The sequence below is a fragment of the Rhineura floridana genome, chromosome 18 (assembly GCF_030035675.1).
Source record: "Rhineura floridana isolate rRhiFlo1 chromosome 18, rRhiFlo1.hap2, whole genome shotgun sequence".
Lineage (NCBI taxonomy): Eukaryota > Metazoa > Chordata > Lepidosauria > Squamata > Rhineuridae > Rhineura > Rhineura floridana.
In genome coordinates this window covers 28,080,447-28,106,772 of record NC_084497.1, presented here as the reverse complement: position 1 = coordinate 28,106,772, position 26,326 = coordinate 28,080,447, and the positions used below count along the sequence as shown (strand labels likewise).

Below are 26,326 nucleotides of genomic sequence, written 5' to 3'. Positions count from 1 at the left end.
AGCTCATTCTCATCACACACATCCTGTCACTGGAGTCTGAAGATTGCAAAAGAAACAGAACCAAAAGCCAAACAAAGAAATAAAATTAAAACCTGAACCACTCAAGAGCCAACTAAAACATACCAAGATCTAGGATGCTAAAACGCCTGGGCAAATGGGAAGCGAGCGAATCCTTTGAGGGCAGATCTCAACTCCGTTGTATCCAAAGTTAGTCCTGCTCAGAGAAGACCCACTGAAATGAGTGGATCTATGCCAGACTGGTAACATTTTTTATGAATTTTTAATAGTATCATCTATTTATGTTTTTAAATGTATCCCGCTTGGACATATTTTAGGTAACAACCGACTAATAAGTCTAAACAACAACGTGGGTCTGCATTGAATAGGACTAATGTTGGATACAACCCTCAAGTCTATAGCCTTCACACTCCTTGATATACATTCTAATATGAATGGGGGTTAAAAACCCAAACATTTTAAATATATATATTTATACACAGGGAGATCATCTGACTGGTCTTTATAAATTTCTGTGCCAGGGCACTCACCTTTTGGATAAAGGACTCAGTGGCAACTTAGGAAATTCAGCCCTACCAACACATCCACACGCCAACTCTCTTCCCACTCCCCCATCTCTCTCCTCCAAATCACCCCTAGCAGACCCTAGACACGTTTGCTTGAAGCCTGGCCAAGAGAGAGTCCCATCAGGCGCTTCAGACCACCATCCTCCTCCGGCGCCCAGATGCAACGGTAGAGGGGCGTGCTGGCTTACCTGCCCCTTGGCAAGTCGGTCCTCCAAGGATGCGCTGTTTTCGCCGGCAAACCGATCTGCCGAGCAGGAAAAAGAAAGACGGGGGGTTGGACTTTAGAGCCTTTCCCCAACCCCCAACCCCCCCCAAAATTGGATTCTGGTGGGGGGAAACGAGCAGGAAAAACTGGGAGGACTTGCAGGCTCAGCGGGAAACAGTGAACGAGCATGCTTGGCTTGGCAGAGGGGTGTGGCTTCGTGTTTGTTTATACTATATAAAGAGTAGGCGGGAGCAATAGATTTCTATGAATTGCAAAGAGGGAAAGGCGCGTTCACGGAGCCAGGCGCGCCCCCGAGGCGGGGTGGGGGTGTGTGATGCTCTCTCCAGACAGAGAAACACACATCCGCACAAAGGAGACAAAGGGACGTGGTACCCTGAAGCCCAGAGAGAGAGAGAGAGAGAGAACGCTACAATCATGAAATTACATATAATATTCTCTCTCCCAGGGAGATGGTGGGGGCAATTGGTCGGGGTGTGTGTGTCTAGCCTGGCACTGACACCTCCTTTCCTTCCCAGCCTACCTCGGAGGGGGGAAAATAAGCTTATTTCTCTCCCCGGCCCACCCCACCATCATCTCCATCCTTTCTTTCTCCTGGAGGATTGTGGGAAAGTCCCAAAGGGTCAATGATGCTTTGAGGAGTTTGATCATGGGATGCAACAATGAGATCCGCGGGGACCTGCTGAGTTGGCTAAAAGTGAGTCCCACGCCTCTCTCTCTCTCTCTCTCTCTCTCTCTCTCACACACACACACACACACGCCCCAAGAGAATAGCGGGGAGAAGAACCTCCCTGCCCCCCCTTTAGGTTGACCCTATTCATTATTAAAACTGTGATGACAAGGTTGTTGCCAGGAGAGCGTGCGTGTGTTTTCCATTCCCTGTTTTATGGTTCTGCGGTTTTGTTCCATTCATTCTGAACTGCTTTGGGATTTTTTTTAAAAAAAAATCTAAGCGGTGTACAATCCACAACGGAATTACTAAACAAAATATAAACTGCGATGAGACCCTTGTGGGATGTCTTGCTTTTGTTGCTCATTCACCCTTTTATGCTTTTTCAATGTTGTTATATTTTGGGTTTCTTTAAAAATTGTTATAACATTTCCATATGGCTTAACATTAAAAAAAAATCTAAGTGGTGTACAATATACAACAGAAACATAAACTGTGATTGCACCATTGTGGTGCTGTTTTTTCTTTCTTTGTTTTTGTTTTTTTAATTTTAATTTTGTGATAGGTTTTTTGTTGTTCGTTATGACATCTCTATACCGTTGAATGTTAAAAAAAATCTAAGAAATGTATACTGTGTAACAGAAACAAAATATAAACTGCGATGACACCGCGTCGTTGTGGTTTTTAATTCCCCGTTTTATCCTTTCCCCCCAATTTTGTTAAATTAAAATCTGTGTGTCAATCTGTTGTTCAAAGCAGAAGAGCAGGAGAAGGAAGGAAATGTTGGCAACCTTCTCCATTTATAACTGAAGTGGGTCACCTTGAATGGTGATTGCCAAATTATTTTTTCCTAGTCTAACGTTTGCTTGATATGGACAGATTATGGACCCATTGAAATTAATGGACACGATTTACTTAGCTCCATTAATTTCAGTGGGTCTACTCTGAGTAAAACTTAATTGGTTACAACCCAGAATCTTCCATCTCCCCAAATCCCCATACTATATTGTTCTGTTTAGGTGGGAGGAAATTTCACCCGCTAAAATTGTGCGGCTCAGGTTGTTGGCAAAGGCATAGGAGGGAGAAGTTGGCAACCATAAACCGTAAGCAATTGTCGGGGGATTCTTTTTTGGGGGAGAGGGGGAGAGACTGATTCAATAAATCAAATTAACTGAAGTCCCACTGCTTGAGAGAGAAACTGCAGCTGATGGGCGCCGCAACGCCACGGCGATGGGCGGCGCGCCAGGCAGCCGAAGCGCACAGGCGCTAAGACCCGCGGGGCGAAGCGGGCACGTCAAACGGCCACGTCGGTGGCTCGGCCGCTCCGCCTCCTCCGTCACCGCCATCAGCCTTCCCAGCTCGGCTGTTGTTCTTCCCCGACGCGATAGACGGGGGATCGGGCGAGGAGTCAGCGGTGCGACCCGGAGAGGTGGGACGGAACCGGTGGAGAGGTGGCTCCGGATTGCATTTTTGGGGATGGGTGGGTGTGGATTTGTGGCCCGATCCTAAGCATGTTTACTCGGAAGTAAGCCCTTCCTTGTCTGCAATGGATCTTACACCCAAGTAAAATGCCTAGTAATTTTTTGTTTATAAATTAAAACATGGCTTTCAGATCAGATTTTAGGCATGTTTGTGCAGAGATGAGCCCCACTGGGCTGACCCCTTAAGTAGAGTTGTATAGGATTTCAGCTAATCCTCTGCATGTTTACTCAGAAGGGAGCCCCATTAAATTCAAAGGGCTCACCCCAGGAATAATCAGATCACACTGCAATCCTATACACTTCTGCTGAGAACTAAGGTTACAACTCTATATATACTCTTAAGTCTGGATTATTTCTTTTGTTATGATATTGTTATGATACTGAATTTGTGCTATGTTTGCTAAGTTGTTGACTTTTTAAACAGCAGGAGGGCACCAGGTTGGCAAACTCCATGGGGCTTACCTCTGAGCAGACATGTATAGGATTTCATGGTAAATCCCCTTCGGTTCCCAGGTCATTGGGGTCAGGTCACGATTGCAGCCTTTAAATCGGGCTCTTTTCAGGTTCGTCTTTAGGTACAGAGGCTCTCTTTGTAATCATTATCCACTCCAGGGGAGTAGTCATGTGAGGTCTTGGGAGGTCTTAGACCCCTTACTTTCAGGGTCCCAACATCTCCAGCATTCTATGAGCCAATCTGCATGCAAGGGGAGTCTGTTAGCCACTGAGAAGAGTCCTCTAACATGCTTCCTTGTCCTTTCCTGCTGATTGAAGTCAATCAGAGCGAAAGGAGGTCAGTCACCCACTGAGAAGACTCTTTTCAGTAGCTAACACTTATTGCTTATTGGCTCCTAGGGACGTCTGTTGTTGTGGGAGAAGGCATTAACAAGGATCTCATTCTCAACTCAGCAGCAAAAATGGGGGGGGCATGGCATGGTTGTGACTATCATGAAGGGAACCTGCACTTCTGAATTTGCCAGTACGCTACTGATCCACTCTTCCCCCCCCCCGCAGAAATTTCCACAGACATGACTACTTTAACCCGACAGGATCTCAACTTTGGACAAGGTACCGGCACAATATTCTTTAAACATTTCAGAATGGGGACCTGCCTTGAACCCCCGTTTATTAAAAATCAAGAGGCAACCATTTATCGGAGTCTTGCTTTTCTTCTAGGACAGGAGTAAGGATGGAAGGATCTGTCCATTTCCGTTATCTCCTTTTCTCATTTTTCTTAAATTCAGTTCTCCACATTTCTGCAGCAATCTGCAGTTTTCTTTTTGTTTGTTTTTAAAAACAAACCTCGTGAAAATTCTTGTGTTTTAGTGGGAGTTTCTCCTAATAAATACATTCTTTGTAGACAGTTTTGACTACTGTACACATTTTTGCAAGGAATTGATCCTAATATATTTTTGTATGTTATTTTCTCCAATGTATTCATTTTGTGTGCACTTTCCCTAACATATATCCATTTTTGTAAACATGGCTTGGTTGAAGGACTGCATCACAAAATTCGGATAAGTGCGGATTTCAAAAGATGGCTGTGTTTCACTTCTCATATTGTTTCGGAAAGTGTGGATTTGATAAATCTGGCTCTAAATGTGAATTGAATTTCTCCCCATCCCTAGACAGGAGTGGGGAACATTTTTATTGGACTCCAACTCCCATCATCGCCTCTGACCATTGGCCATGCTAGCTGGAGCTGCTGGGAGTTGGAGTCCAACAGCATCAGGGAGGCTACAGGTTCCCTATACCTGAACTAGACCGTCACTTGCCTTCACTGCCCCCAGCTACCTCCACCATAGCTTTGACTTCATTTAATGCAAGGATGGGTAACCTGGTGTCCTTGAGGTGTTCTTGGACCCCAACCTCATCATCTCTGATTGGTTGTGCTGGCTGGGGCTGATGGGAATTGGAGTCCAACAGCACCTGGAGGGCACCAGGTTGGGAAGGCTGCTCTTGAGAGTCAAAGTAGTAGGCCATACAAGGTTAGATAGTCTGTGTGGGGCATTCTGTTTATTTATCTCTTAAGGCCTTCCGTTTCTGCAGAGTGACAAGTTGATTAATCTCTATTTCAGTTGATTAACCTACCAATCAAACAGATGTGCAGCACAATCTTATGCGTGTTTTCTCAGAAGTCAGTCCCCATAGGGCTTACTCCCAAGTAATGGATTGTAGGGTTGCAGCTGACAGCTCACCTAGGGAGCTGCCTTATCATGAGACAGACCATTGGCCCATCTAGCTCAGTATTGTCAACACTGACTGGCAGCAGCTCTCCAGGGATTCAGGCGGGGATGTGTGTGTCTCTCCCAACCCTACATAGAGATGCCAAGGATTGAACCTGGGACCCTGCAAAGTATGCAAAGCAGCTGCTCTGCCACTGAGCCGTGACTCTTTCTGTAAGAATAAAACAAGGCCCCGGTCCTCATGGTTCTGAATAAAGAGGCTGATTTAAATAGGAAGCTGCCTCATACCAAGTCAGATCGTTGGTCCATCTTGCCCAATATTGTTGACACTGACTGGCAGTGGCTCTCCAACGTTTTAGGCAGGCGACATTCCCAACCCTGCCTGGAGACACCAGGGATTGAACATGGGGTGCTCTGCATGCAAAGCCACCCTAGTTTCCAATATTTGCCTGCATTTAGGCGATGTCTTCAGATTGTTCCAAAGCTATTGATTACTCAACCTTCACCTGTTTTGCTCCACCCCTCAATTCCTTTTCTCCAGTTGTGGCTGACGTGCTTTCTGAGTTCTTGGAAGTAGCTGTTCACCTCATCCTTTACGTCCGAGAAGTCTATCCTACCGGGATCTTTCAGAAGAGGAAAAAATACAACGTACCTGTCCAGGTGAGAGCTGTTGCTGTCTTTAGGCTGGACCACACACCCTCGTCTTGGTAGGCTGATCCAACGCTTGCGTATATATGAAGTTGCAAAACATCCATCGGATTGTCTTGCAGTCACCTTATCGCAGTCATTTTCAGTGGGGGTCTGTTTGAACACTCAGAGTCCTGAAATGACAAGGGAGACTGTGCCGCCTGCACTTGGCAGGTGGAAGATGTCATTTTTGACATGCTCCTCTGTGTGTGTGTGTAGGCACACGTGTGTGCATGCCACCTGCAAGTTAAAAAACTAGCCCATCAGGGAAAAGCAGTCCTCTCCTTACTGGGCAAGCTTTCTACTCGAGGGGACTTTACAGAAAATAGCATTCAGAAGCGGCATCCTTCACCCAGAGCATGCAGTCTTTCTGGGCCAAGTATTTCCCCTCTGTTTGATTTTGTCCTCCTAAATGTAGAACTTCACAAGTTTGTCTCTGTTGAATTTTGTTTTACTATAGTGCCAAGCCCAGTTTTTTCTATTCTATGAAGACCATTTTGGGTTTTGATTTTGGCCTTCTGAGGCATTAGCTGTTCCTCCCTGCCTCAGGGTGACCTGTTGTCTGGTATGAGGATAGCAGATGGATTCCAAAACATCTAGACCAGCCTTTCCCGACCTTTGCGTCCCAAGTTGTTGCTGAACTACAACTCCCATCAGCCCCAGGCAGCATGGCTAATGGTCAGGAATGATGGGAATTGTGGTCCAGCAACATCTGGGGACGCAAAGGTTGAGATGTGTCTGTCTCCATCACTGTTGACTTTCAGGAAGAATTGGAAAACATTGTTGATTATCCAGGCATTGGATGGCTGAAGGGGACTGTTCCTGACAACCCAAAGATCATTTATGAAAGAATTTTCTTTACTGTGTTTTAGAATATTTTTAACTGTAATTGTGTTTTGGAATGCTTTTCAGGGTTTTTTTTAGTATGTTTCTCTTTTTCTTGTTAAATTGTTTGTTTATGTTTGCCATCCCGGGCGCCTTTGGCAGGAAGAGTGGGATATAAATCTAATATAATAATAACAATATTTATCTAGCCCACATTAAGCAGTTCGTTAAACGCTTTGCTGAAATCAAGATAAATTATGTCCACAACATTCCCTCAATCCACTAATTTTATGCTTTTTTTAAAAAAAGGATTTTTTTTCATTGACAAATCTACACAAATGTGTAAATAACATGAAATCCTTGTTTGAACAGATGTCTTGTCATCCAGAACTGAATCAATATATCCAGGACACCCTTCACTGCATCAAACCTCTGCTGGAGAAGGTGAGTTTTGGAAGGTCAGAACTGAACTGAGGAATTATCGGAGCTTGGTGCTTTGTTTCATCCACCTTGAGGAGTTTCTGTGATAGTAGGTGTAACAATATTAGACCAGCTTAACTTGGCATGGGTGGACGCAAGCGTTGTATTCCACAGAGCTCTCCTTCAAACTGAATCGAAAGTGTGGGGGAAAGAGTTCTTGTGTTCTGATGCTTTTCAGAATGATGTAGAAAAAGTCGTGGTGGTAATTCTGGACAAAGAGCACCATCCGGTGGAGAGATTTGTATTTGAAATCACGCAGCCGCCCCTGCTGTCTATCAGGTGAGGCATTTATTTCCCCAAAAAGCTATTCCAAATTTTGCAGATCCAGTGTGGTGTAGTGGTTAGAGAGGTTAGATGCGGGAGACTCTGCTTCAAATCCACATTCAGCCATACATTTAAAGCACATGACTTCCCCCAAAGAATCTTGGGATCTGTAGTTTACCCCTCACAGCGGTACAGTCCCCAGCACCCTTGACAAACTACAGTTCCCAGGATCCTTTGGGGGAAGAAATGAGCTTTAAATGAGCTGTGTATATGCAGCCTATCCTACCTCCCAGGGTTGTTGGGAGAGACTACTAAGAGGCAATAAGATCACTGCCTTCAAATCTGAAGAGCTGTCACACTGATGTTAACGCAAGTAACCTTTTCTATGACCGTGATTGTGATCTGCCTCTTCTCTTTCCTGCATGCAGATGGTCTTAGGTTCAATTCCTAATGGCATCTCCAGGTAGAAATGCGAGAGAATCCTGCCTGCAGCCTTCGAGGGCTATCAGTCAGTGTAGGCAATACTGAGCTAGATAGACTCCAGTGGTCTGACTTGTTATAAGGCACCTTCGTATGTTTCTTTCCCAGCTCTGACTCTCTTCTGAACCACGTGGAACAGCTCCTCCGTGCCTTCATTTTGAAGATCAGTGTCTGCGACGCGGTGTTGGACAACAATCCTCCAGGTAGGCCAGCAAACTACGTTTGTGTTCTTGCTGACTTCTTAGATTTTTGTGTCCTGTTCTCCCCATTTTAAAAAAAGAAGAAGACGACTTCTGAAGATTCCACCCCATCTTCCCTTTCTTGCAGGTTGTACTTTTACCGTCCTGGTGCACACCCGTGAAGCCGCCACCCGTAACATGGAGAAGATCCAAGTGATCAAGGTAGGCAACGCTAGAGCCACAGGTTCTGCAGTGGCGCACTGTTATTTTACTTCTGTTAAATACTGTTATTGTAATTCTTTATTAAAAGAAATGCCGACGTCCATTCTGCCCTGAACATGCCTGATCTCATCTAATCTCGGAAGCTAAGCAGAGTCAGGCCTGGTTAGTACTTGGATGGGAGAGCGCCTGGGAATAGCGGGTGCCGTAGGCGTAGAGGAAGGCAATGGGAAACCACCTCGGAATACCTCTTACCATGAAAACCCTATGAATACATCCAAAAAAGATTCATAGGGTCGCCATAAGTCCTAATCGACTTGAAGGCATATAACAACAACAAATTAAATAGTTTTGGTACCAGCTCCTTGCTCTGACGTATCAGAGGTAACTTAGCATCGAGGTAACTGAGCATCCATCATGTTAAAGACTTTTTGTACCCTTCAAATGCAAATCTTTTCCAAAAGAGGGGGGGTTGATTCAGACATCCAGCTGACAACCGTCAGATGTAGTGGAATCAAAGGATCTATGTGTGAATGTGCCCAAATTGAGCACAGTCTGTTTGCATCCTCACCTGAAGGATTTCCCCTGGATCCTTGCTGACGAACAGGATGTCCACATGCGCGACCCCCGGCTGATCCCTCTGAAGACCATGACGTCAGATATTTTAAAGGTGAGTGGGACACGGTGCTCTTCAAAATAACACCATCTTATTTTTCACCATTGGGACTACCAAGCTTCTAGGTCCAAGCGCTGGGGGTTGGAGAGGTAGCAAAGGCATGGGCTCAAGAGACCACTCTCGGAAACACAAGAAGTCACATCAGTAAAAAGTTGCCCAGCCTTTTATAGCACCCTGTGGTTTGGGATTGGCTCTCCAGGATCACCTGATCTCAAGACCTGGAGAATTCTGGGTACTGCTGTTTTAATATCCTGGCTAGAACTGCCTGCAGTTCCTAGCTTTGACCAATAGGGAGGTGTTAAAGAACTACGGAGTTTCAAGTTGAACCCTGCAGAGCACTGTAGCCGTGGAATGTGCGTGGAGCTTTGGCCAGAGTGGCCACACCCACACATGCTAAATGCTCAGCTTTGGGTGATGTGATTGGGCTACAGAATGGGTGGGGCTTAGCCTGAAAAGCCAGAAGGTATGATATAGTAGAAGGCGGCTTTGTACAGAAACGGGCTGTAGCTCAGTGGTAATGCTTTTTCACACGGATGAATCCTCGGGACCTCCACTTTAAACAAAAGTTGAGTAGGAGGTGATGTGATTTGTTTTAAGACTGCATCAGCAGCAGACCATGTCTCTTTTCAGCCGTTGCGTAGGCCTTAGTTATGAGGTGCTTAATAAAGAAGTCATTTTTAAAAGCTTTCCCCATCTGCCTGCTTTTACAGATGCAGCTCTATGTAGAGGAGCGGGCGCAGAAAGGCACCTGAATCCAACCCTTCCCAATGTGTCTTGGGACCTCAAATGTTTTCCATGGCGAGGCACCCCCAAGCTACGCTCTCTCTGTCGTGTTGAACGTTGGTGCTCAAAATGTGGCTGTCCTCCATAACTTGAAACATTCTGCTGAGAGTTCTTCAACGCGTGTGCATACATGTTATTTTAAAGTGTTCTTCCTTTTATGCGTAGAAAGGAGAGAGTGAATCCTGTAGGAGCCAATGTTTAACTTCTTCAGCAACTTTCTGTGTATTTAACAAGTTTTGAGAGCGGAGTGAGGACTGCTTTAAAAAATACATGTCTAGAAAGAGGTGCTACATTTTGAGCCTCAGGAGGGCTTGCGCAACACTCTTTTCTTTCATTTCGGACACTCGTCTGTGTGATCTTAAAGCATCCCAAGTGTTTTGCTCGTCTTGTGACTCTGCCCAAGGACAGGATCTTGTATGTCGCACCTGTGTACCCGCTGTGATTTTTCTAGTTATCAATAAAGAGGAAGCACTTGTGTTTTAAACAAGCTTCTCACGTGAATCCTCAAAGCCAACTGATGTGATGCCTGAAGCAGAGAAGAAAAATTTGCTGGTGTCCAATACGACAACAGCCCGACCCTGTTCCTGAATATGGTCTGCTCAGTGCTGCTGGCCTCCACCTCCCATCATCACTGACTGTGCTGGATGGAGCTGATGGGAGCTAATAAACATCTGCAGGGCCACAGAGGTCCCCTAAGACCTGCGGTAGTGGATGTAACGTGAGCGATGAACTTAACCTTGGAAGCAGCAAGTCGCCCACCAAGTGCAGCCCATGTGTTCAAAAACATTGTTGTATATAGGTGGGTTATAGAGAGTTCAAGCAGCACCTGGCCTATATACGATCATAGCGTTAGGGCCCTGGAGGTCAACTAGTCTAACCCGCTGTTTGGTGTATGAATCTTTGCAACTGCAGCAGCCCTGACAGATAATGGTCCAGCCTCTTAAGTACCACCAGTGAAGAAAAGTGCACCACCTCCCCTCTTCCTCTCATAGATGCCACCTCTTTCCAATATCTACAGCCATTCTCTTGTAACCCCTCCCCTTTTCTGCTTCTTCCACTTCTTTCTCAGGCTGCCGGTTTTCCTAATCCTCCATGCTGGCACAACTGGCTTTACAATTGACAAGGGCCAGCCCATCAGCGCCATGAACAGCCCTGCTCTTGAGAAGGAGGGGAAGCGGCTTCACGACTGACACATAGGCCAGCCAATCAACATTGTGTATAGCCATGTATCAAGTTGACTTGGCGGGGCACTGAGGAAATAGCTCCATGACTGACACAAGGGCTAGCCAATCAGCACTGGGCAAAGCCAGCTTGCACTACAAACTGGCAAAACTTGATCCTGGTAGAAGAAGATATCAACTGTGCAGATTTAAGAGTGGGGGGGGGGAGCTTCACCATGAACTGCAGGAGAAAGAAAGAAATGTCGAAAAGGGAGCGTTTTTAATATACATCTCTCTATAAAGTGAGCCAAGCCTATCAGTTCAACAGTCTTCCTTTCACCCTGCCACCTCTGGACCAATGGTGATGCTGCTGTTGGTGACTCGGACGCCGTACCAGCCGGCCCAGAACTGAGTGTCTTGGCCTCCGTGGTGAAAGAGGATGTGGCGGACCCCAGGAGGGTAGTTGTGAAAAGTGTACGAGACCTGAAGAGGGGGTTGGGATGGGGAGAGAGAGAGAGAGGTGGAAGACATTTGGACTGAGTAAACTTCCTGAGCCAGGTTGCATCATAAGCCCACCCTTGCTGGAAGCCCATCCAATCCAGCATCCTCTTTTTCACAGTGGCCAATCAGGTGCTCCCATGGGAATCCCACAAGCAGGGCGTGAAGGAAGCAAGCCCCTGTCCTGATGTTTATTTACTTAAACGTGTATCTATTGCTAATCCTACTCAGAGTTAACAGACACGACAAAGTTAGGTTCATTAATTTTTAGATGGGTCTACTCTGGGTAGGGCTTAGTTGGATCCAACCCTTAGCCAACTGGTAAACAGCATGCCTCTGGGTGTCAAGTGCTGGAAACCGCAGGGGAGTTGCTGTTGCACTCAGGTCCTGCTGGTGGGCTTTCCACTGGGGGCATCTGGTTGGCAACTGGGAGGGTCTTGGGGGACCACTTGCCATGCTGAGTGATTTTTAAGTGCATCTCTATTGCTTCCTTTAGTTCATATATTGTATTTTATTGTATGACAATTGCCATGCCATAGAACGCAAATAGCGATACAATGAAACACAACAGAAGGAAGAAAAAGAAGCAAGAACGATACAATGAAAAATCAATATGAATATTTCACATTCAACACTGACAGGTCGCAGACCACCAGAACGACGCTCATGGACCTCAGTTTGGGACCCGCTGCCTTACCGGTTTCTTTGTACAAAAAAGGATTACTGATTTTTTCCCTTAATAACAGAGTTAAAAGAACATTGGGCCTGGTGACTCAACGCCAAAGAGAGCAGGACCCAAGAGGGTTGTATCCACCTAGGTCCTACTCAGAGTAGACCCAATAAAATGAATAGACCAAAGTTTCCCTTGTCCATTAATTTCAATGCATCTATTATGAGTAGGGCTGCCACTGGATACCATTGTAGGGAGAAGAGTGGGATATACATTTAATCAATAGCAATAACTCAGAATCATCCTTGCTGCCACTAAGAGAGAGATGGTCCTCTGCAGGACTCCCATCTTCCATCAGTCCCAGCCCGCATGGGCAATAAACAAGGATATTAATGTTTGTTTATTTATTGTTATGTTGTTATCATCATCATCATAAAAAGAAAGGAGTACGTCCTGAAAACATACATCTCAAGTGCCGGAGACCAGGGTGAAGACTTACATCTTCACCAAAAACCTTACAGCAAAGGTGCCAGGCGCACCACTGTGGGGAGGGAGTTGCACAATTTAGGGGCCACCACAGAGAATCCCCTCTCCCCAGCCACCCCCGGCCCTGAACTTCTGAGCGAGGTGGAACTACCAAGCAGATCTCCTCTGCTGATCTCAAGATGGTCTGTAAGGAAGGAGACAGTCTTTCACATATCTGGGGCCTGAGTAGTTTAATGGGAACACCTTAAATTAGGCCCGGAAATGAACTGGCAATGGTGGAATTTTCAGCCGTGATTTTTGGAGAGCTAAGATGCTCCATGAAATTCTTTATATATATATATATGCATCAAGCCGAACCTGCCTGCCACACTTCAATGACTTTACCTCGCGCCATTCTGCATCGCTCCACTGCTCAATCACCACGTCTTTTGGGAGAAATTCCTGGAGAACAATGTAGTCTGCGGAGAGAAGCTTCACAGACAGCTGGTAGCGGCACCCGCAGTCGTGTCGGGCAGCATACCTGGGATATGTTTCATTGGCAGGGGCAGAAAGGGAAAGGAGGACATTGAGCATTAGACAGGCCGGCACAGACGCACACCCCAGTTCTATCCCAGGTGTCTCTGTGGCCTCAGGATGCAACAGCAAAGATAAAAGTCTGAGTACGGGCAAATATCTTTCTCCTTGAAGAGAGGGGTGCGTCTGTGCATGCATGTGCAAGGAGGTGTGTGTGTGCGTGCAAATATACACGTGTGTAAATAGCTACTCCTAGGGGGAGATAAGTCTGTTTGGGTTGTATCCAGCGACCTTTTACTCAGATTAGACCCAATGAAATGAATGAACCTAAGTGAGTCAAGCCCATTAATTTGAATGGGTCTACTCCGAGTAGGTCTAGCACTGGATACAACCCTAGGCTGAATGAGTGAGCAGAGCACTGTGCTTGTGCAAGCAGTTGCTCCCACAAGGAGGTAAGTGTCTGGGCACCTGCGCATACATGTGCAAATGTGCTCCCAAAGCAGGATTTTACATGAAAGAAATGCATTTGACTTCCAGCACCATTTCAACTCCCTTCTCCTGCCTTTGCCCCCTCCTTTTTCATGCTTCTCCCCCTCCCTCCCTCCTCACCAGTCCTTGACCACAATATCCGGCTTGACCTCGTCCATCAGCTGATCCCAGTAGCCATGATCCTTTAAGGTAACCAGCTGGTTTTTGAGGCAGGACCTGAGAAGATACGTTCGAGTCATTAAGTACCAGTGGTTTAAAAAAAACAAAGGGGGTGGGGGTTTAGCCAGCCACGCCCTTCATCTGGGTATGCCGTTTCATAGCCCCTGCCCAGTTCCAGCCAGCCACACCCTTCACCTGTGTATGCCATTCCATATTCCCTGCCCATTCAGCCAGCATTCTATGGCCACTAAGCCTGCACAGTTCATATTGGGCTGTTTGAGGGTGTGCATTCCCTCCCTCTCCAGTTTACTGTTTGCCATTTGGGCTACCTGGGGAAGGGCCGAAGCTCTGGGGGAGTTCATAGAAGACCACAGTCCTCACCCGTAAGATGTAACAAAGTATTTCTGGATGTGCGGATGAGGAAATTCCCTCCCATGTTCTCCAGGAAGATCCTCAACTTTCCAAAGGTCTCCTCCATTTGACTCGATTTCCCAGGACTCAAAACCCTCTGTGGGAAAAGGCCGCAAAAAGGGGGGGGGGGACAATGGGTCAATCCCCTGCAGGGGAAAGATAAAATATTCACAGGCCTTGCCAGGATCACCAACATGGCACCCATGAAAACAATGGCACCCTTGCACTCTCTCTCTCTTCCCTGCCTCCCACAAAGCCTCTGAGCCCCCCACCCGCCAACTGCCGCCTCCGTCATCAGCTGACGAGGGTGGCCATCTTTCTTCTCCCTTGACAAGTACATAGAGCTGAAAAGAGGAAGTGGGAAGAGTGGCGCTTTCCCCCACTTCCTCTTTCAGCGCGATGCGCTTTTCAAGGTTCAGATTCATTCTACTGAATCCAATTTTTACCCAGATCCCTTGGAAAAGCAAGGGAGGGGGGAGAGAAGTGACCGAGGTGCTTTTCTGCATTCTGTTTCCTCACTGTTTACAATCTCATTCCCCCCTATGTCAATATGTACCCACAACTCAGGGTAACACTTCGTGCATCTGATGAAACTGACTGCAGTCCATGAAAGCTCATACCATAATCAATGTGCTAGACTTCAAGATGCCATGAGATTTGCTCTCGTCACTGCAAGAGACTCAACACGGCTGTCCCTCTGGAAACTGGTGTAAATCAGGGGTGGGTGGGAGCCCACTTTCAGCCCGAGGGCCGCATTACCTTCTAGGCAACGTTCCGGAGCCACATGCTGGCAGTGGGCAACCCAGAGGAAACCCAGAGGAAACAGTGGGCGGAGCAATGAATGCTAAGTTTACATATAGTAGGGTCGTTTCCACAAACTTGGAAGCTTACCTCCATTGAGCAAAAGGCACGATCCGAGTTCAAGCCAGGCATGAACACTCAAGGAAGGTGCAGAGCAGGGTCAGGGAGGGGCATGGCGTGGGGAGAAGGGGTACGGCTGGATAGAGTCCCAAGGGCCAAAGAGAGAGGTTTGGAGGGCCACAGTCTGTCCCTGGGCCTGAGGTTCTCCATCCCTGGCCTAAGTGAATGAATAAATAAGGGCTCAAAAATACCCAACACTTTCAGATAGGGTCATGCGAATCAGCTCGACATCTGGGCAGATGCTTGTGTCTCCCCCCCTCCCCGACAAACCTTCTGCACAAGGGTTCTTGATCAAGTTCCTCTTCAGGCTGCAGAGAAAGTAGAAGATCCTCCAGTCCTGGACGCTCTTGTCCACCGCTTGGGGATGGTACCCTTCCCGCTGGCACTTGCGTTTCCACAGAGAGGGAAGCTCCACCAGATCGCGCCACAGGAGGCAAACCAGCCGGCAGGTGCAGACGATTTCCCGGGCAGGGAGAAGGCACAGCACGTCGATCAAGATGTCTTCGGGCAAGTCGCCAATGCTCCCCATCGGACTTTGGAAAGGTCCTCAGCCGGCTGCAAAGGAGACCTAAAGCAAAGAGAGAGGAAAAGAAACAGATACACGTAAACTTTGCTCAGAGTAAACCCACTTGAGTTAATTCACAAGCTGGTCCGGCCTGTTCCTTTCGACGGGTTTTTCAACCGGTCGCTGAAAAGACCACAAAAAAGGCGCCAGGTGAGTCTCTCTTGGGCTCACATGCCTGTGGAGGGAAGACATCAGTTGCAGGGAGATAACAGGTTAACTGCAGCGATGGGAATCTTCTTTGTTGAGGGATTTTGTGTGCATTTGAAATCAAAGACTGGAGCAGAGCTGTGACCGCACAGCGCTTGCGTTCTCTGTCCTTCTGACCAAGCGAAAGTGAAGGGCAGATGTCAGGCACTTCACTTCCTACTTTATGAAACTCACGTCATTTTGGGTGTGGAAACTTTATTTTAAAAGCTGATTATCGCCATATTTGGGGGCAGGGGGAGAGAGGGTTATGCCAGCTCAAAAATATAATCCTGTATTAGTAAACCACACAACTCAAGAGGAGCTAGTTGTGTTTGTGTGTGTGTTGTGTGGGCAGACTCCTGGGCTAAAAAAAGAGATGCCTTCGTAAGATGTCTGAAACAAGCTCACAGATGCTGCTGCACATATGGCATGAGAGGGAATGCCTCTTGGCAACTCCGTAATGTCCAGTTCAGTTACTGCTGCGGATGGCTGACAAAAGGCATCTCACAACAGCCCCCTGTCTGGGGTCGTCACGTGTTTCAGAGCCCCAAATGCAGCCAGTTTTTAATGCAGCAGTCAGGATTATTAAACAGCATTTCCAGCTCCTGCAGACGAGCACAGGAAGTTGCCCTCCACTGAGTCATGCCGCTGGTTTATCTAGGCCGGTGTTGTCGACACTGACCGGCAGCGGCTCTCCAGGGTAGCAGGCAGGATTCTTCGCCAGCCCTACCTGGATTTGAACCTGGGAACCTGTCTGCAAAGCAAAGGAGCCCTGATCCGCCTCCCCTTGCCCAGAGAGAGCTCCCCCCCCAAAAGCCCCCAACCCTCCGGGGACTTACCTCTGTGCTGGGAAAGCAGCAGAGGAAAGGCAAAGGAGTCTCTGCTCCGAAGAGCCACCAGTTGCAAAAAAAGGAGATGCAAAAAGAAAAAATAAGCAGGCAGCTGCTTGCAAAAATATATAAAATGGCAAGCCGGGGAAATCCTACCCGGCGCCCCGCCCCTCCTGGACAGGCTCGGCCAATCAGCAGAGGCCGTCCTTCCTCCCGGGCAGGGCGCTGAAGGGAAATCCCGGCAGGGCAACATAGAGATAAAAAGTAATAGAGGTGCACCATTTTATCAACTGATTGTTGAGGGCGGGGGTTCCGGTTCAGCCCAGGGAAGCCGTTCATCCATTCCCTTGATAGCCTTAGCAGCGCTATACATTTATTTATTATTATTTTATTTTAAAAGTATGCCCTGCGACTGGAGGGGAAAACTTCATTCTGATCTCCAGATCACACAATGCGGACCTCAGATCCCAGTTCTTGCTTTGCTCAATCAGAAAAGTTAAAAACAGGAAGGTCACGCCTGAATCCCCAAGAGAAACTTTGATCTACTCTGTTATCATATCACTGCACTGCTGTGACCACAAAAGATTCAGGACAGACAAAAGGAAGGAGTTAAGCGATGGGATTTGCTCCCACAAGATGCAGCGATGGCTACCGACTCTGAGGGCTTTAAAAGAGGATCAGACACATCCATGGAGGAAGAGAAGGCTATCAGTGGCTATGTATTAGATGACAATGTTCTACTTCTGAATAACGGTTAGGCACATAAGAAGCTGTGAGTCAGACCACTGGTCCATCTAGCTCAGAATCGTCTACACTGGCTGGCAGTGGCTTTCTAGGGTTTAAGGCAGGAGTCTCTTCCAAGCCTATTTGGAGGTGCCAGGAATTGAATCTGGGACCTTCTGCGTGCAGGAAGATGCTTTACCACTGAGCAACAGCCCTATGGTTGCTGGGGATTGCGAGTGCGGGAATCGCTGTTGCGCTCAGGTCCTGTTTGCAGGCTTCCCATGGGGGCATTTGGTTGGCTACTGCAAGAACAGCATGTTGGTCTAGGTGGGCCTTTGGCTTGATCCAACCGCAGCGCTCTTCATACGTTCTTCTCACGACTGTCCCCTTCAAGTTCCACAACACCTTTTCTCCAGTCAAAAGGGTCGTTTGCGGGCAACACTCCCACATGAGTGTTTTTAACGCTGTTTTGCATTAATGTATTTTAAGATCTGTTTTTATGATGTTTTAAAGTGTTTTTAGTGCTTTATTTGCCACCCTGGCTCCTGCTGGGAGGAAGGGTGGGATACAAATTAAATAACAAATAAATAAATAAACGATGGCAATGGAAAATAATAATAAAAGCAGCTGGGGGCCCGCACCCCACAACCAGTCTCCCTCCCCCAAATCTCTAGCGGAGTGACCTCTACGAGAAGGCATTTAATTAGTTCCAGCCCAATGGCTCCTCTGAGAGCAAGACAGCATCACATATGATGTGCCCATGCCAATCATACTGAAAATATGGTTATGCACACCCCAGTCGCCAAGCAGTGTGAGACTTCCAGGGGTTCCTGCACTTACCCGCGGTTTGTTTTCCTTGGAATGAAGGTCGGGGAGGCTATGGCGTCTTAGAATATATGGTTTATTTGCGCATATATACAACCTGAGCATAAGATGGAGGGGTTCTCAGCATTAGCAGTCCAACAGATCTTACTTCCCCATCAGGTTTCTAGGGGAGTTCTCCAAAGCTGTAGCTTTGGGATTCAGCAACACAGAGCAGGCCTCTCCGTGTGTCTTTACAGCTTCCCATCCCAGATTCACTTCAGACTAACTAGCTACACAAGCCTCTTCTTGGCTCCAGGATGATGAGGGATGGGGGTCTCCTGAAAGAGTTCCCATAGCAACCGGATTACTCTCGACCATATCCTGATGTATGCAGATTGGTCCATCCAGAGAACAAAGAACCTTGCTTCTTAACTTAGGAAAGGAACCGCTTGGAAACTGTTCTCTTGGCTAACTTTCCTCACAGGATTGTTGTGAGGACAAAATGGGGAGGAGGGGAAAAACACCTTGACCTCCTTGGAGGAAAGGTGGGATATAAATGTAACAAATATATATTCTGTCAACGTCAAAAGGTCAAGCAATTCAGGAGATGGCAGTCGAAATCTCATCCATGCACTAAGCACAAGTGAGTTCTTGTTTTTATTCATTCAGTGGTTCAGAGTCTAATTGAGATAGAGGACATTTTGCTACTCAGACAAAAAAATTCTTTTTCTCAGCAATATGTCCTCTATCTCGATTTAAAAGAAAGAGTCAGCTTCCAGCCACGCATTGGAGCTGGTGGCCCACTAGCCCCAACGGACCACTCCTGCCTCCACTGAATTCACCTCCTAGCTGGCCTATCTCTCAAGATCCTGAAAGCCCTGCTCTGCCTTGCTTTCATATTCAGACATGCTTGTGGCTCATATATGTGTAAAGAGACAGTGTCTGCAAAACATACAGGTCGAGAGAAGCAAAGGACATCTATAACTGGAACCACAACTGTGCAGGTGTGTGTGTGTGGGGGGGAGGAAGAGAATGAAGGTGCTCCAAATGGTACCTCTTTACCACTAATCGCTCCAGTAGTTGTTCCAGAAATCGTCACTGCTGTTAGAGTCGGGATCACTGTGGTAGTCATCATAGTCATCATCATAGCTTTCCTCCCAATGATGTGGGCCAAGAGTGATGTCACTCAATTTGGGTTCCACACACCAAGGGTTAGCCTTGCAGCCTCTCTCCAGCCAATGTAACTTAAGAGCATCAATATCCAGGTCTCTCTCGCATGGATGTGGGCCAAGAGTGATGCTGCTTTGAGTGATCCTTACTCTGCCCCCGTATTTCTGGGGGTTTCTGTTTGAGCCTTCGTGCTCAAAGAGGATGTGGCGGACCCCGGGAGGGCAGTTGTAAAAGGTGAACAAAGCCTGAAGGTGAGACAGAAAAAAGAGGGGGCTGTTGGGCTGAATTAGAGAAAGCACTGACAACCATTTTGGGCCCGTGGGCATCTTTGCCTACCAGATAACATGTTCTGGACACCCCCCCCACCTCTTCCTATTGGATACGATACAATTCTTCTTTCAAATCTAATTTTAGCGGGGGAGGGGGTAGAGGAGAGGACCTTTGCGCATCAGGGAAGGCCTCTGTGGGCACATGTGTGCCCATGTATGCCATCTTGGCAACCCCTGTCCTAGAGCAAGTATCCCTCTCGGGAACCATTTCAGCCAGGTTGCACTTTCCACCCAGTGGCTTAGCTTACCTCACACCACTGCCCTAGTGCTGTTTGAAAGGTGCGTTTTGTGTTTTTTCTTAAAGAAGGAATTGTTGCAAACGGTGGTGTATTCCATAGACAAGGTTGATAAGAGTCACGTTCCCTAAGGACTTCAGAGTCTGCAGACAACAGCTTCACACTCATTTGGTAATGAAAGCCTCTGGAATTATAAAAGCTATTTGGGGAGAGGGAGGGGGGGAGGGAGGGAGGGAGGGAGGGAGAGAATATCAATTTGGGCAACCAGCCTTCACCAAAATGGTGACTGAAAGAGAAGATCTTGGTGCTCCAGCCCATCCTCAAAGGAGGCAGTTCTTATGCTGGCAAGGTAGGACTTGACTGAGTATTCAAGGCCTGCACATGTATATTAGGGCTCAGGATGGGTTGGACCACTCTGGGAGCACGTTTTTCAGCTCTGGAAGTGTCCATGGTCCTGAAGCCCAGGTCCCTGAATCGGTCAGTGGGTTGGACATAGAGGAGTGGGATGGATTGGATCTGGACTTCAGGACCATGGACACTTCCATAGCTGACAATGTGCTCCCACAGTGGCCCAACCCAACTGTCCATGGTCCTGAAGCCCAGGCCCTAGCTCAATCGTAGAGCATCTGCCTTGCATTCAGAAGGTCTCAGGTTCAGTTCTCCGACATCTCCAGGTAAGGCTGGGAAAGGATCCCTGCCTGAAACCCTGGAGAGCTGCTGCCAGTTAGTGTAGACAGTACTGAGGTAGATGGACCAATGGGTCTAAGTATAAGGCAGCTTCCTCTGTGTCCAACCCACAGATCATTTCAGGAACTGTCCACAGTCCTGAAGCTCAGGTCCGAACTGACCCACTCCTCTGTGTCCAATGCACTGACCACTTCCGACCATTTGTCCTCACAGAGCCCTTGTGACCTTTGTCTTCTGACATCCCTCTCCCGATGGCCAGGCCAGGCCATTTGGCACTCACCGATCCTTCACCACAATAGTGGGCCTGCCCTCATCCATCAACTCATCCCAGTAGCCTTCATCCTTCAAGGTGATGCGCTGAGCCTTGACGCAGAGCCTGAGGTACAAATTAAAACTATTAAGGAACACCATCATTTGGGCCGGCCGTATGTTTTAGGAGGAACAGCACTCGCCAACTCCGGGCCAAATCCTGGAGAGAAACTGTGCCCCCCCCCTTTTAAAAACAACAACCCAACTTTTTAAGACTGAAAAGTGACAGGGACACTGAAAAGTGTGGGATGAATGGATTATTAATGGGAAAATGTGTAAACGCCCCTCAAGCAAACCAGGATGAATATTCATCATCATATAACCACCCTGTAGACAAATCAGAATGAATGCTCAATAAAGACCAGGCATAGCCTAACCTCCATGTAAACTTTGTGCAAATAAATCAGGATGAAGAGTGAACAAATGGGTCATCTGAAGGAGCCCTGAAATCCACTTCCAGAGCCAGGACTTAAAAATAAATAAATGCACAGACAAGATGTGACCCACTAAGCCAAATGCAGCACTCCAGCCATGCACCTCTGCACTGTTTGACCACCTTCTGAGGGGCAGTGCGGTGTAACAGTCAGAGCATTGGGCATAGAATTGAGAAACCCAAGTTCTCTGTCTCAAAGCCTATTGGGTAGTCTTGGAAAAAGTAATTTTCTCACACCTTAAACTACCTTACAGGGCTTTTTTGACAATAAACAGGAGACTGTAGGTTGTATTCAATCAACTCACTGGGTGACCTTGGGCCAGTCACTGCCTCTCACCATCAGAGGAAGGCAATGGTAAACCACCTCTGAATACCACTTACCATGAAAACCCTATGAATATTTATAGGATCGCCATAAATTGGAATTGACTTGAAGAGATATAATTTCATTTAATTTCAGAAACACTGAAATGAATTATCATGGCTAACACTACTTCAATTAATTTCAATGAGTCTCCTCTGAGTAAATGTTAGTTGACAGCAACTTTGCATGTAGATTTGGTAGAGGAAGACTGTGCTAGAAAGGTAATTTAAAAAAAAAATATTAAAACAAACATCACAGTGCCATGCAATTTGTTGCTATATGGATTTTAGTCTATCCAAAAAAATGACTTACTTATTTGATTGGACTTGTTGATCTAACCTGATCTACCTGCTTATGATTGCCGCATTGTGGCTTTTTAACATTTGTCTTTGGTGGGGGAGGTTACCCAAATGCTCAATTTAATGTTGGCACAAGAAGCCTCAAGGGAGGGGGGAGGGGAATGAAAACTCCCTTTCCCCATCTCCAGGGCTATGGAGTCGGTACGTCAAACCTTTAACTCCGACTCCTTCATAAATGGCAAATGTATATTAATTTATTAATATTAAGAAAATAATATTAATATTAAAATATTAATTTTATTTTGGAGCTGGAGTCGGAACATTTCTACCGACTCCGACTCCACCCAAAATTGCTTCCGACTCCGACTTCATCTCCACCCAAAATTGCTTCTGACTCTGACTCCATGACTCCGACTCCACAGCCCTGCTCATCTCTAAATGGATTTGATTCCAAATGACAGAAGAATCCTCACCCGTCATATGCAATAAAGCATTTCTTCACCCGCTGAACTGGGATTTTTCCATTTTTCACATAAGAATTCCTCTGAAGGTAGTCCTTCATTTGGAGTGTTGCTGAATCTGCTGCGGACAATTCTCTAACTTTCCACTGGACCTCTGGGGGTGTCTTGTATACAAAGGAGGGTAGGCGCTCCAAAGACAAAACAGAAGGATTCTTGATTTCCCAGGAGTCCAGGCCCTCTGTGCAAAAAACAACAACAGGAAGGGACAGTGCAAGAATATTTCAGTAGGTGCAGGTAGGATTAATCCCAGGCAAGAGAAGGAGACAGAAAGTGTAGGCGACTTAGCTGGAGACCACCCTTTCAAAACTGCACTGACTTTTTGGTTTCTTAGAATTCCTGAACGGCAGTTACAATGTTGCCAGTATTAAATAAATCTAATTTTATTATATATATTTTATACACAAAAAAATGCAAAACAACGTAAACAGTCCTCGAATGATTTATACATATTTAATTCTTTTTTTAAAAAAGTACAGGACGGGAGAGTGCTGTTATACTTGAGTTCTGCTTGCGGGCTTCCCACAAGGGGCCTCTGGCTGGCCACTGTGAGAATAGGAAGCTAGATTAAATGGGCTTCCTTTGGCTTGATCCAGGAGGGCTCTTACAATGGTCTTAAGAAGGTTGTCCATCGGGCAGTGTTTAAAATTGATTTAAATCAGCCATTGTTGTTGTTATATGCCTTCAAGTCGATTAGGACTTATGGCGACCCTATGAATCTTTTTTGGATGTATTCATAGGGTTTTCATGGTAAGAGGTATTCCGAGGTGGTTTCCTATTGCCTTCCTCTACGCCTACGGCACCCGGTATTCCCAGGCGCTCTCCCATCCAAGTACTAACCAGGCCTGACCCTGCTTAGCTTCTGAGATCAGACGAGATAAGACATGTTCTGGGTAGTATGGCCGTAGTAAATCAGCCATTACTACACTATTTTTTAAAAAATATTAATAATGGCTGATTTAAATCAACTTTAAACACTTGTTTCCTCTTCCAGCAGGGAATCCGGGATCTGTAGTTCCCCATGTGAGGCAAGGAAGCACTACCTGAGGATCCTCAGGAGCAAACTGCAGTTCCCAAAATTCTTTGCAAGAGTTAGGTATAAAACTGATGAACATTGCCCTTAGTTTCATCACACTCACTGTCTCTCAATTTCTGGGAAACTGCTTTTACTTTCCACTGAAACATAGGGTTAGATCCAATGTTAGTCCTACTCACGAGTAGACCCACTGAAATGCATAGGCATGACTAGCTTAGGTCCATTAATTTAAATGGGTTGACTCTGAGTAGGATTAACACTGGATGCAGCCGATTATTTTTTTCGTTTGCTCTCATCTAAAAGCCAATCCTCTCGTTCACAAATATTACACAGGCTGGCTCTCCTTGGGCAGTACCATTTTTGAGCACAGGTGGGGAAACTGCATGCTGCATTTGAGTGGCCCCTCTTATAAAAAAAGAAATTACATCCCTGCACACAAAAAACTAGCATGTCAGAGAGCAAGTGTTTTGCCTAGCCGCTCTGAGATGCTTGCTTTCTACAGACAAGGAGGCTGTTTTACATGGTGGAGAATTCAGATATGCAGTCTCCCATTAACCTGCTATTCTGATGAGCTGCACCTCAGTGGCAGAGCACCTGCTTTGCATGCAGAAGGCCCCAGGTTCAATCCCCAATGGCATCTCCAAGTTGGACTGGGAGACTCCTAGAAAGCCGCAGCTGCCAGTCAGTGTAGACAATATCAAGCTAGATGGACCAATGGTCTGACCCAGTGTAAGGCAGTGTCCTATGTTCCTAATGGCTCTTGTGAACCAGATTTCTGTCTGGGAGTAGTTTTTCCCCTCTCTCTCCCAGACGAACAGGGACTCACCTTCACCGCAAGGATTCTTGATCAAGTTCTTCTCCAGGTGGCTGAAAATGAAGGCAGCCTTTGACTCGTGCTTCTCGCGGTTGTCGCTTTTCCGTCGGTAGATGCGCTTCCACAGGACCGGCAAGTCCACCAGGTCTCGCCAGCGGGTGGAAACCTGCCGGCAACTGAGAACCAAGTCCTTCATAGGGACTAGAGACAAGATATCCAGCAGGAGGTCTTCAGGCAGATCTCCGATTCTTGCCATCTCCCTTCCAAGAGGGAAAACAGATTAATTAGGGGAAGCATCAGAGCGCCAGAAGCGCCTTGCTGCTGAGTCGCCCAGCATCCTGTTCTGACAGCAGAGAGTCACAACCACTGGCGGCTGGCGGCTCCGTGTCAGCGGGGCAGTGGAATCCGCTCTGGGGTTTAGTCAAAACTTTAAAGGAGCTGTAGGTTTCAGCACCTTGGATAGATCCTTGCAAGTTCAGACCAAAAACCGGAGCGGATTTCACTGCTCCACTGACATGAAGCCACCACCAGCACTGGTCACAAGGTAAGATCAGGCCTGAGTTGCCAGTTGTTACTAGTTTAGTGGGAGAAAGTGGCTTCCCAGAGCAGGAGTGAGCAGTACCACCACAGAAACTGTCTCAGGATCAAGGCCAATACATGTGCTGGTTTTTTGAGGTAAGGATCTCGGAGACGATTCTCGAGCAACTCCTCACAAGAAAACAAATTAGACACCACCACCACCCCCGGATTGTTTCCCCCAATGACTGGCATTCAGGCTCCGAAATCTGGATGGCTGGATATAGCCCTAGTAGCCTACCTTACAGAGTGGCCACAAGGGCTTTGAAATGCCCTACAACAGTACAAACATTTCCAAAGCGCTATCTTTATTTCATTACCATTGCTTCAAATTTCAGTTCATCCTGTTCTGCATCGACTTGGGGGCTCGTATAAAGAGAGGATCCCCACCCTCACTTTCTATGGGTCTAACTGGGTCCTTCTCAATAGGACAAGAAAGTTAATCCCAAGGATCCCAGCAGGCCAGCCTACATTTACTCCATGCCAGTCTAAGAAGATTTTTTTTGGGGGGGGCAGGCTTGCTTAGAAGCCTTCATAACGCCCCTCTCTCAGAACCCAAGAAAGGCATAAACTTGCGCTAGTCAGCGGCCTGAGAAGAAAAAGAGGGGCCACTCTGCCCATGTGCAGAGTTCTCTCACCGTGCTGAGCCCCCAGGGGAAAACTGAAGCCTGCCTCGGCTGCTATTCCAGAGATCCTGCTTAAGAGTAAAGATATCCCCCCCCCCGCCACCCGGCTTGTCTATCCTACGCCCCCCCGTAAAAGCCCACCATGGAGAAGGGAGAGTCTTCTTACCTGGTTTGAGACGAGCGCGGGTGCCGCACTCAAACGCACCTTGGAGACGTAGCCTCCTCTCTGCGCCCCTCCCAGCAGGCTTGCAGGACCAGGAAATCGAAAGCGATCCTAGCCAAGCTGCTTGAATTCCCAGCAACGATCCGGCCACCCGTCCCTCCCTTCATCCCCGCCTCTCATGGGCGGAGGGAACGGACTTCCAGGCACAGCCTCCCTCTTATAGGTGGGGCCAAGAGAGAAGAGAAGAGAGCTTTGACTGAAGGCGTTTGGGGAAATGCGTCTGAGCCCCTTGCAGAGCCATCCATAAGAAGGCCAGAAGAGCCTGGCTCACATGTCTATGGAGGAAAGACGTCAATTGCAGGGAGATAGCAGGTTAACTGCAGCGATAGGGAATCTGTGGCCCCCCTCAGGTGAGGGAAGTTTGGAGTTGTAGTCCAACAACATCTGAAGGGCGACAGGTTCCCCATCCTTGCTTGTTTAGATTCATATTAGCCTCAATGCCTGAACAAAACCTCCATATCCCAAGGTAGTATATCTGATGCTGGGGACTGTCAACAGGGAAGCAAGCCATCATCTTTCATGCCTTCATCACAGGCTTGCTGGAGGCTTCTGGTTGG

The 26,326-nt window shown here is 47.1% G+C and overlaps 2 protein-coding genes and 2 pseudogenes across 4 annotated transcripts; 2 read left to right on the top strand and 2 right to left on the bottom strand.

The window, feature by feature from the left end:
• The first annotated feature begins 2,796 nt into the window (after positions 1 to 2,796).
• Positions 2,797 to 12,250, top strand: MAD2L2 (mitotic arrest deficient 2 like 2). Of its 3 annotated transcripts, none has more exons than XM_061600667.1 (9): positions 2,797 to 2,928; positions 3,970 to 4,023; positions 5,683 to 5,801; positions 7,026 to 7,097; positions 7,312 to 7,412; positions 7,986 to 8,080; positions 8,205 to 8,278; positions 8,853 to 8,945; positions 9,662 to 12,250. In XM_061600667.1, the coding sequence occupies exons 2-9, from the start codon at positions 3,984 to 3,986 to the stop codon at positions 9,701 to 9,703; spliced, it is 636 nt and encodes a 211-aa protein (XP_061456651.1). In that variant the 5' UTR covers positions 2,797 to 2,928; positions 3,970 to 3,983; the 3' UTR covers positions 9,704 to 12,250. The 3 variants fall into 3 exon arrangements, with proteins under 3 accessions (XP_061456651.1, XP_061456650.1, XP_061456649.1); XM_061600666.1 differs by having other exon boundaries at positions 2,822 to 2,906; XM_061600665.1 differs by lacking the exon at positions 2,797 to 2,928 and adding an exon at positions 2,935 to 2,957.
• Positions 8,371 to 8,489, top strand: LOC133372970 (5S ribosomal RNA; annotated as a pseudogene).
• LOC133372839 (uncharacterized) lies at positions 11,153 to 25,817 on the bottom strand. The gene is made up of 11 exons (XM_061601926.1): positions 25,713 to 25,817; positions 24,357 to 24,604; positions 22,450 to 22,675; positions 20,852 to 20,947; positions 19,897 to 20,083; positions 19,222 to 19,564; positions 15,312 to 15,587; positions 14,091 to 14,217; positions 13,671 to 13,766; positions 12,933 to 13,068; positions 11,153 to 11,377 (listed from the first exon to the last, which is right to left on the bottom strand). Exons 2-11 carry the CDS (start codon positions 24,598 to 24,600, stop codon positions 11,231 to 11,233), a joined length of 1,878 nt encoding a protein of 625 aa, XP_061457910.1. The 5' UTR covers positions 24,601 to 24,604; positions 25,713 to 25,817; the 3' UTR covers positions 11,153 to 11,230.
• On the bottom strand, positions 23,286 to 23,404 carry LOC133373035 (5S ribosomal RNA; annotated as a pseudogene).
• Positions 25,818 to 26,326: the final 509 nt, after the last annotated feature.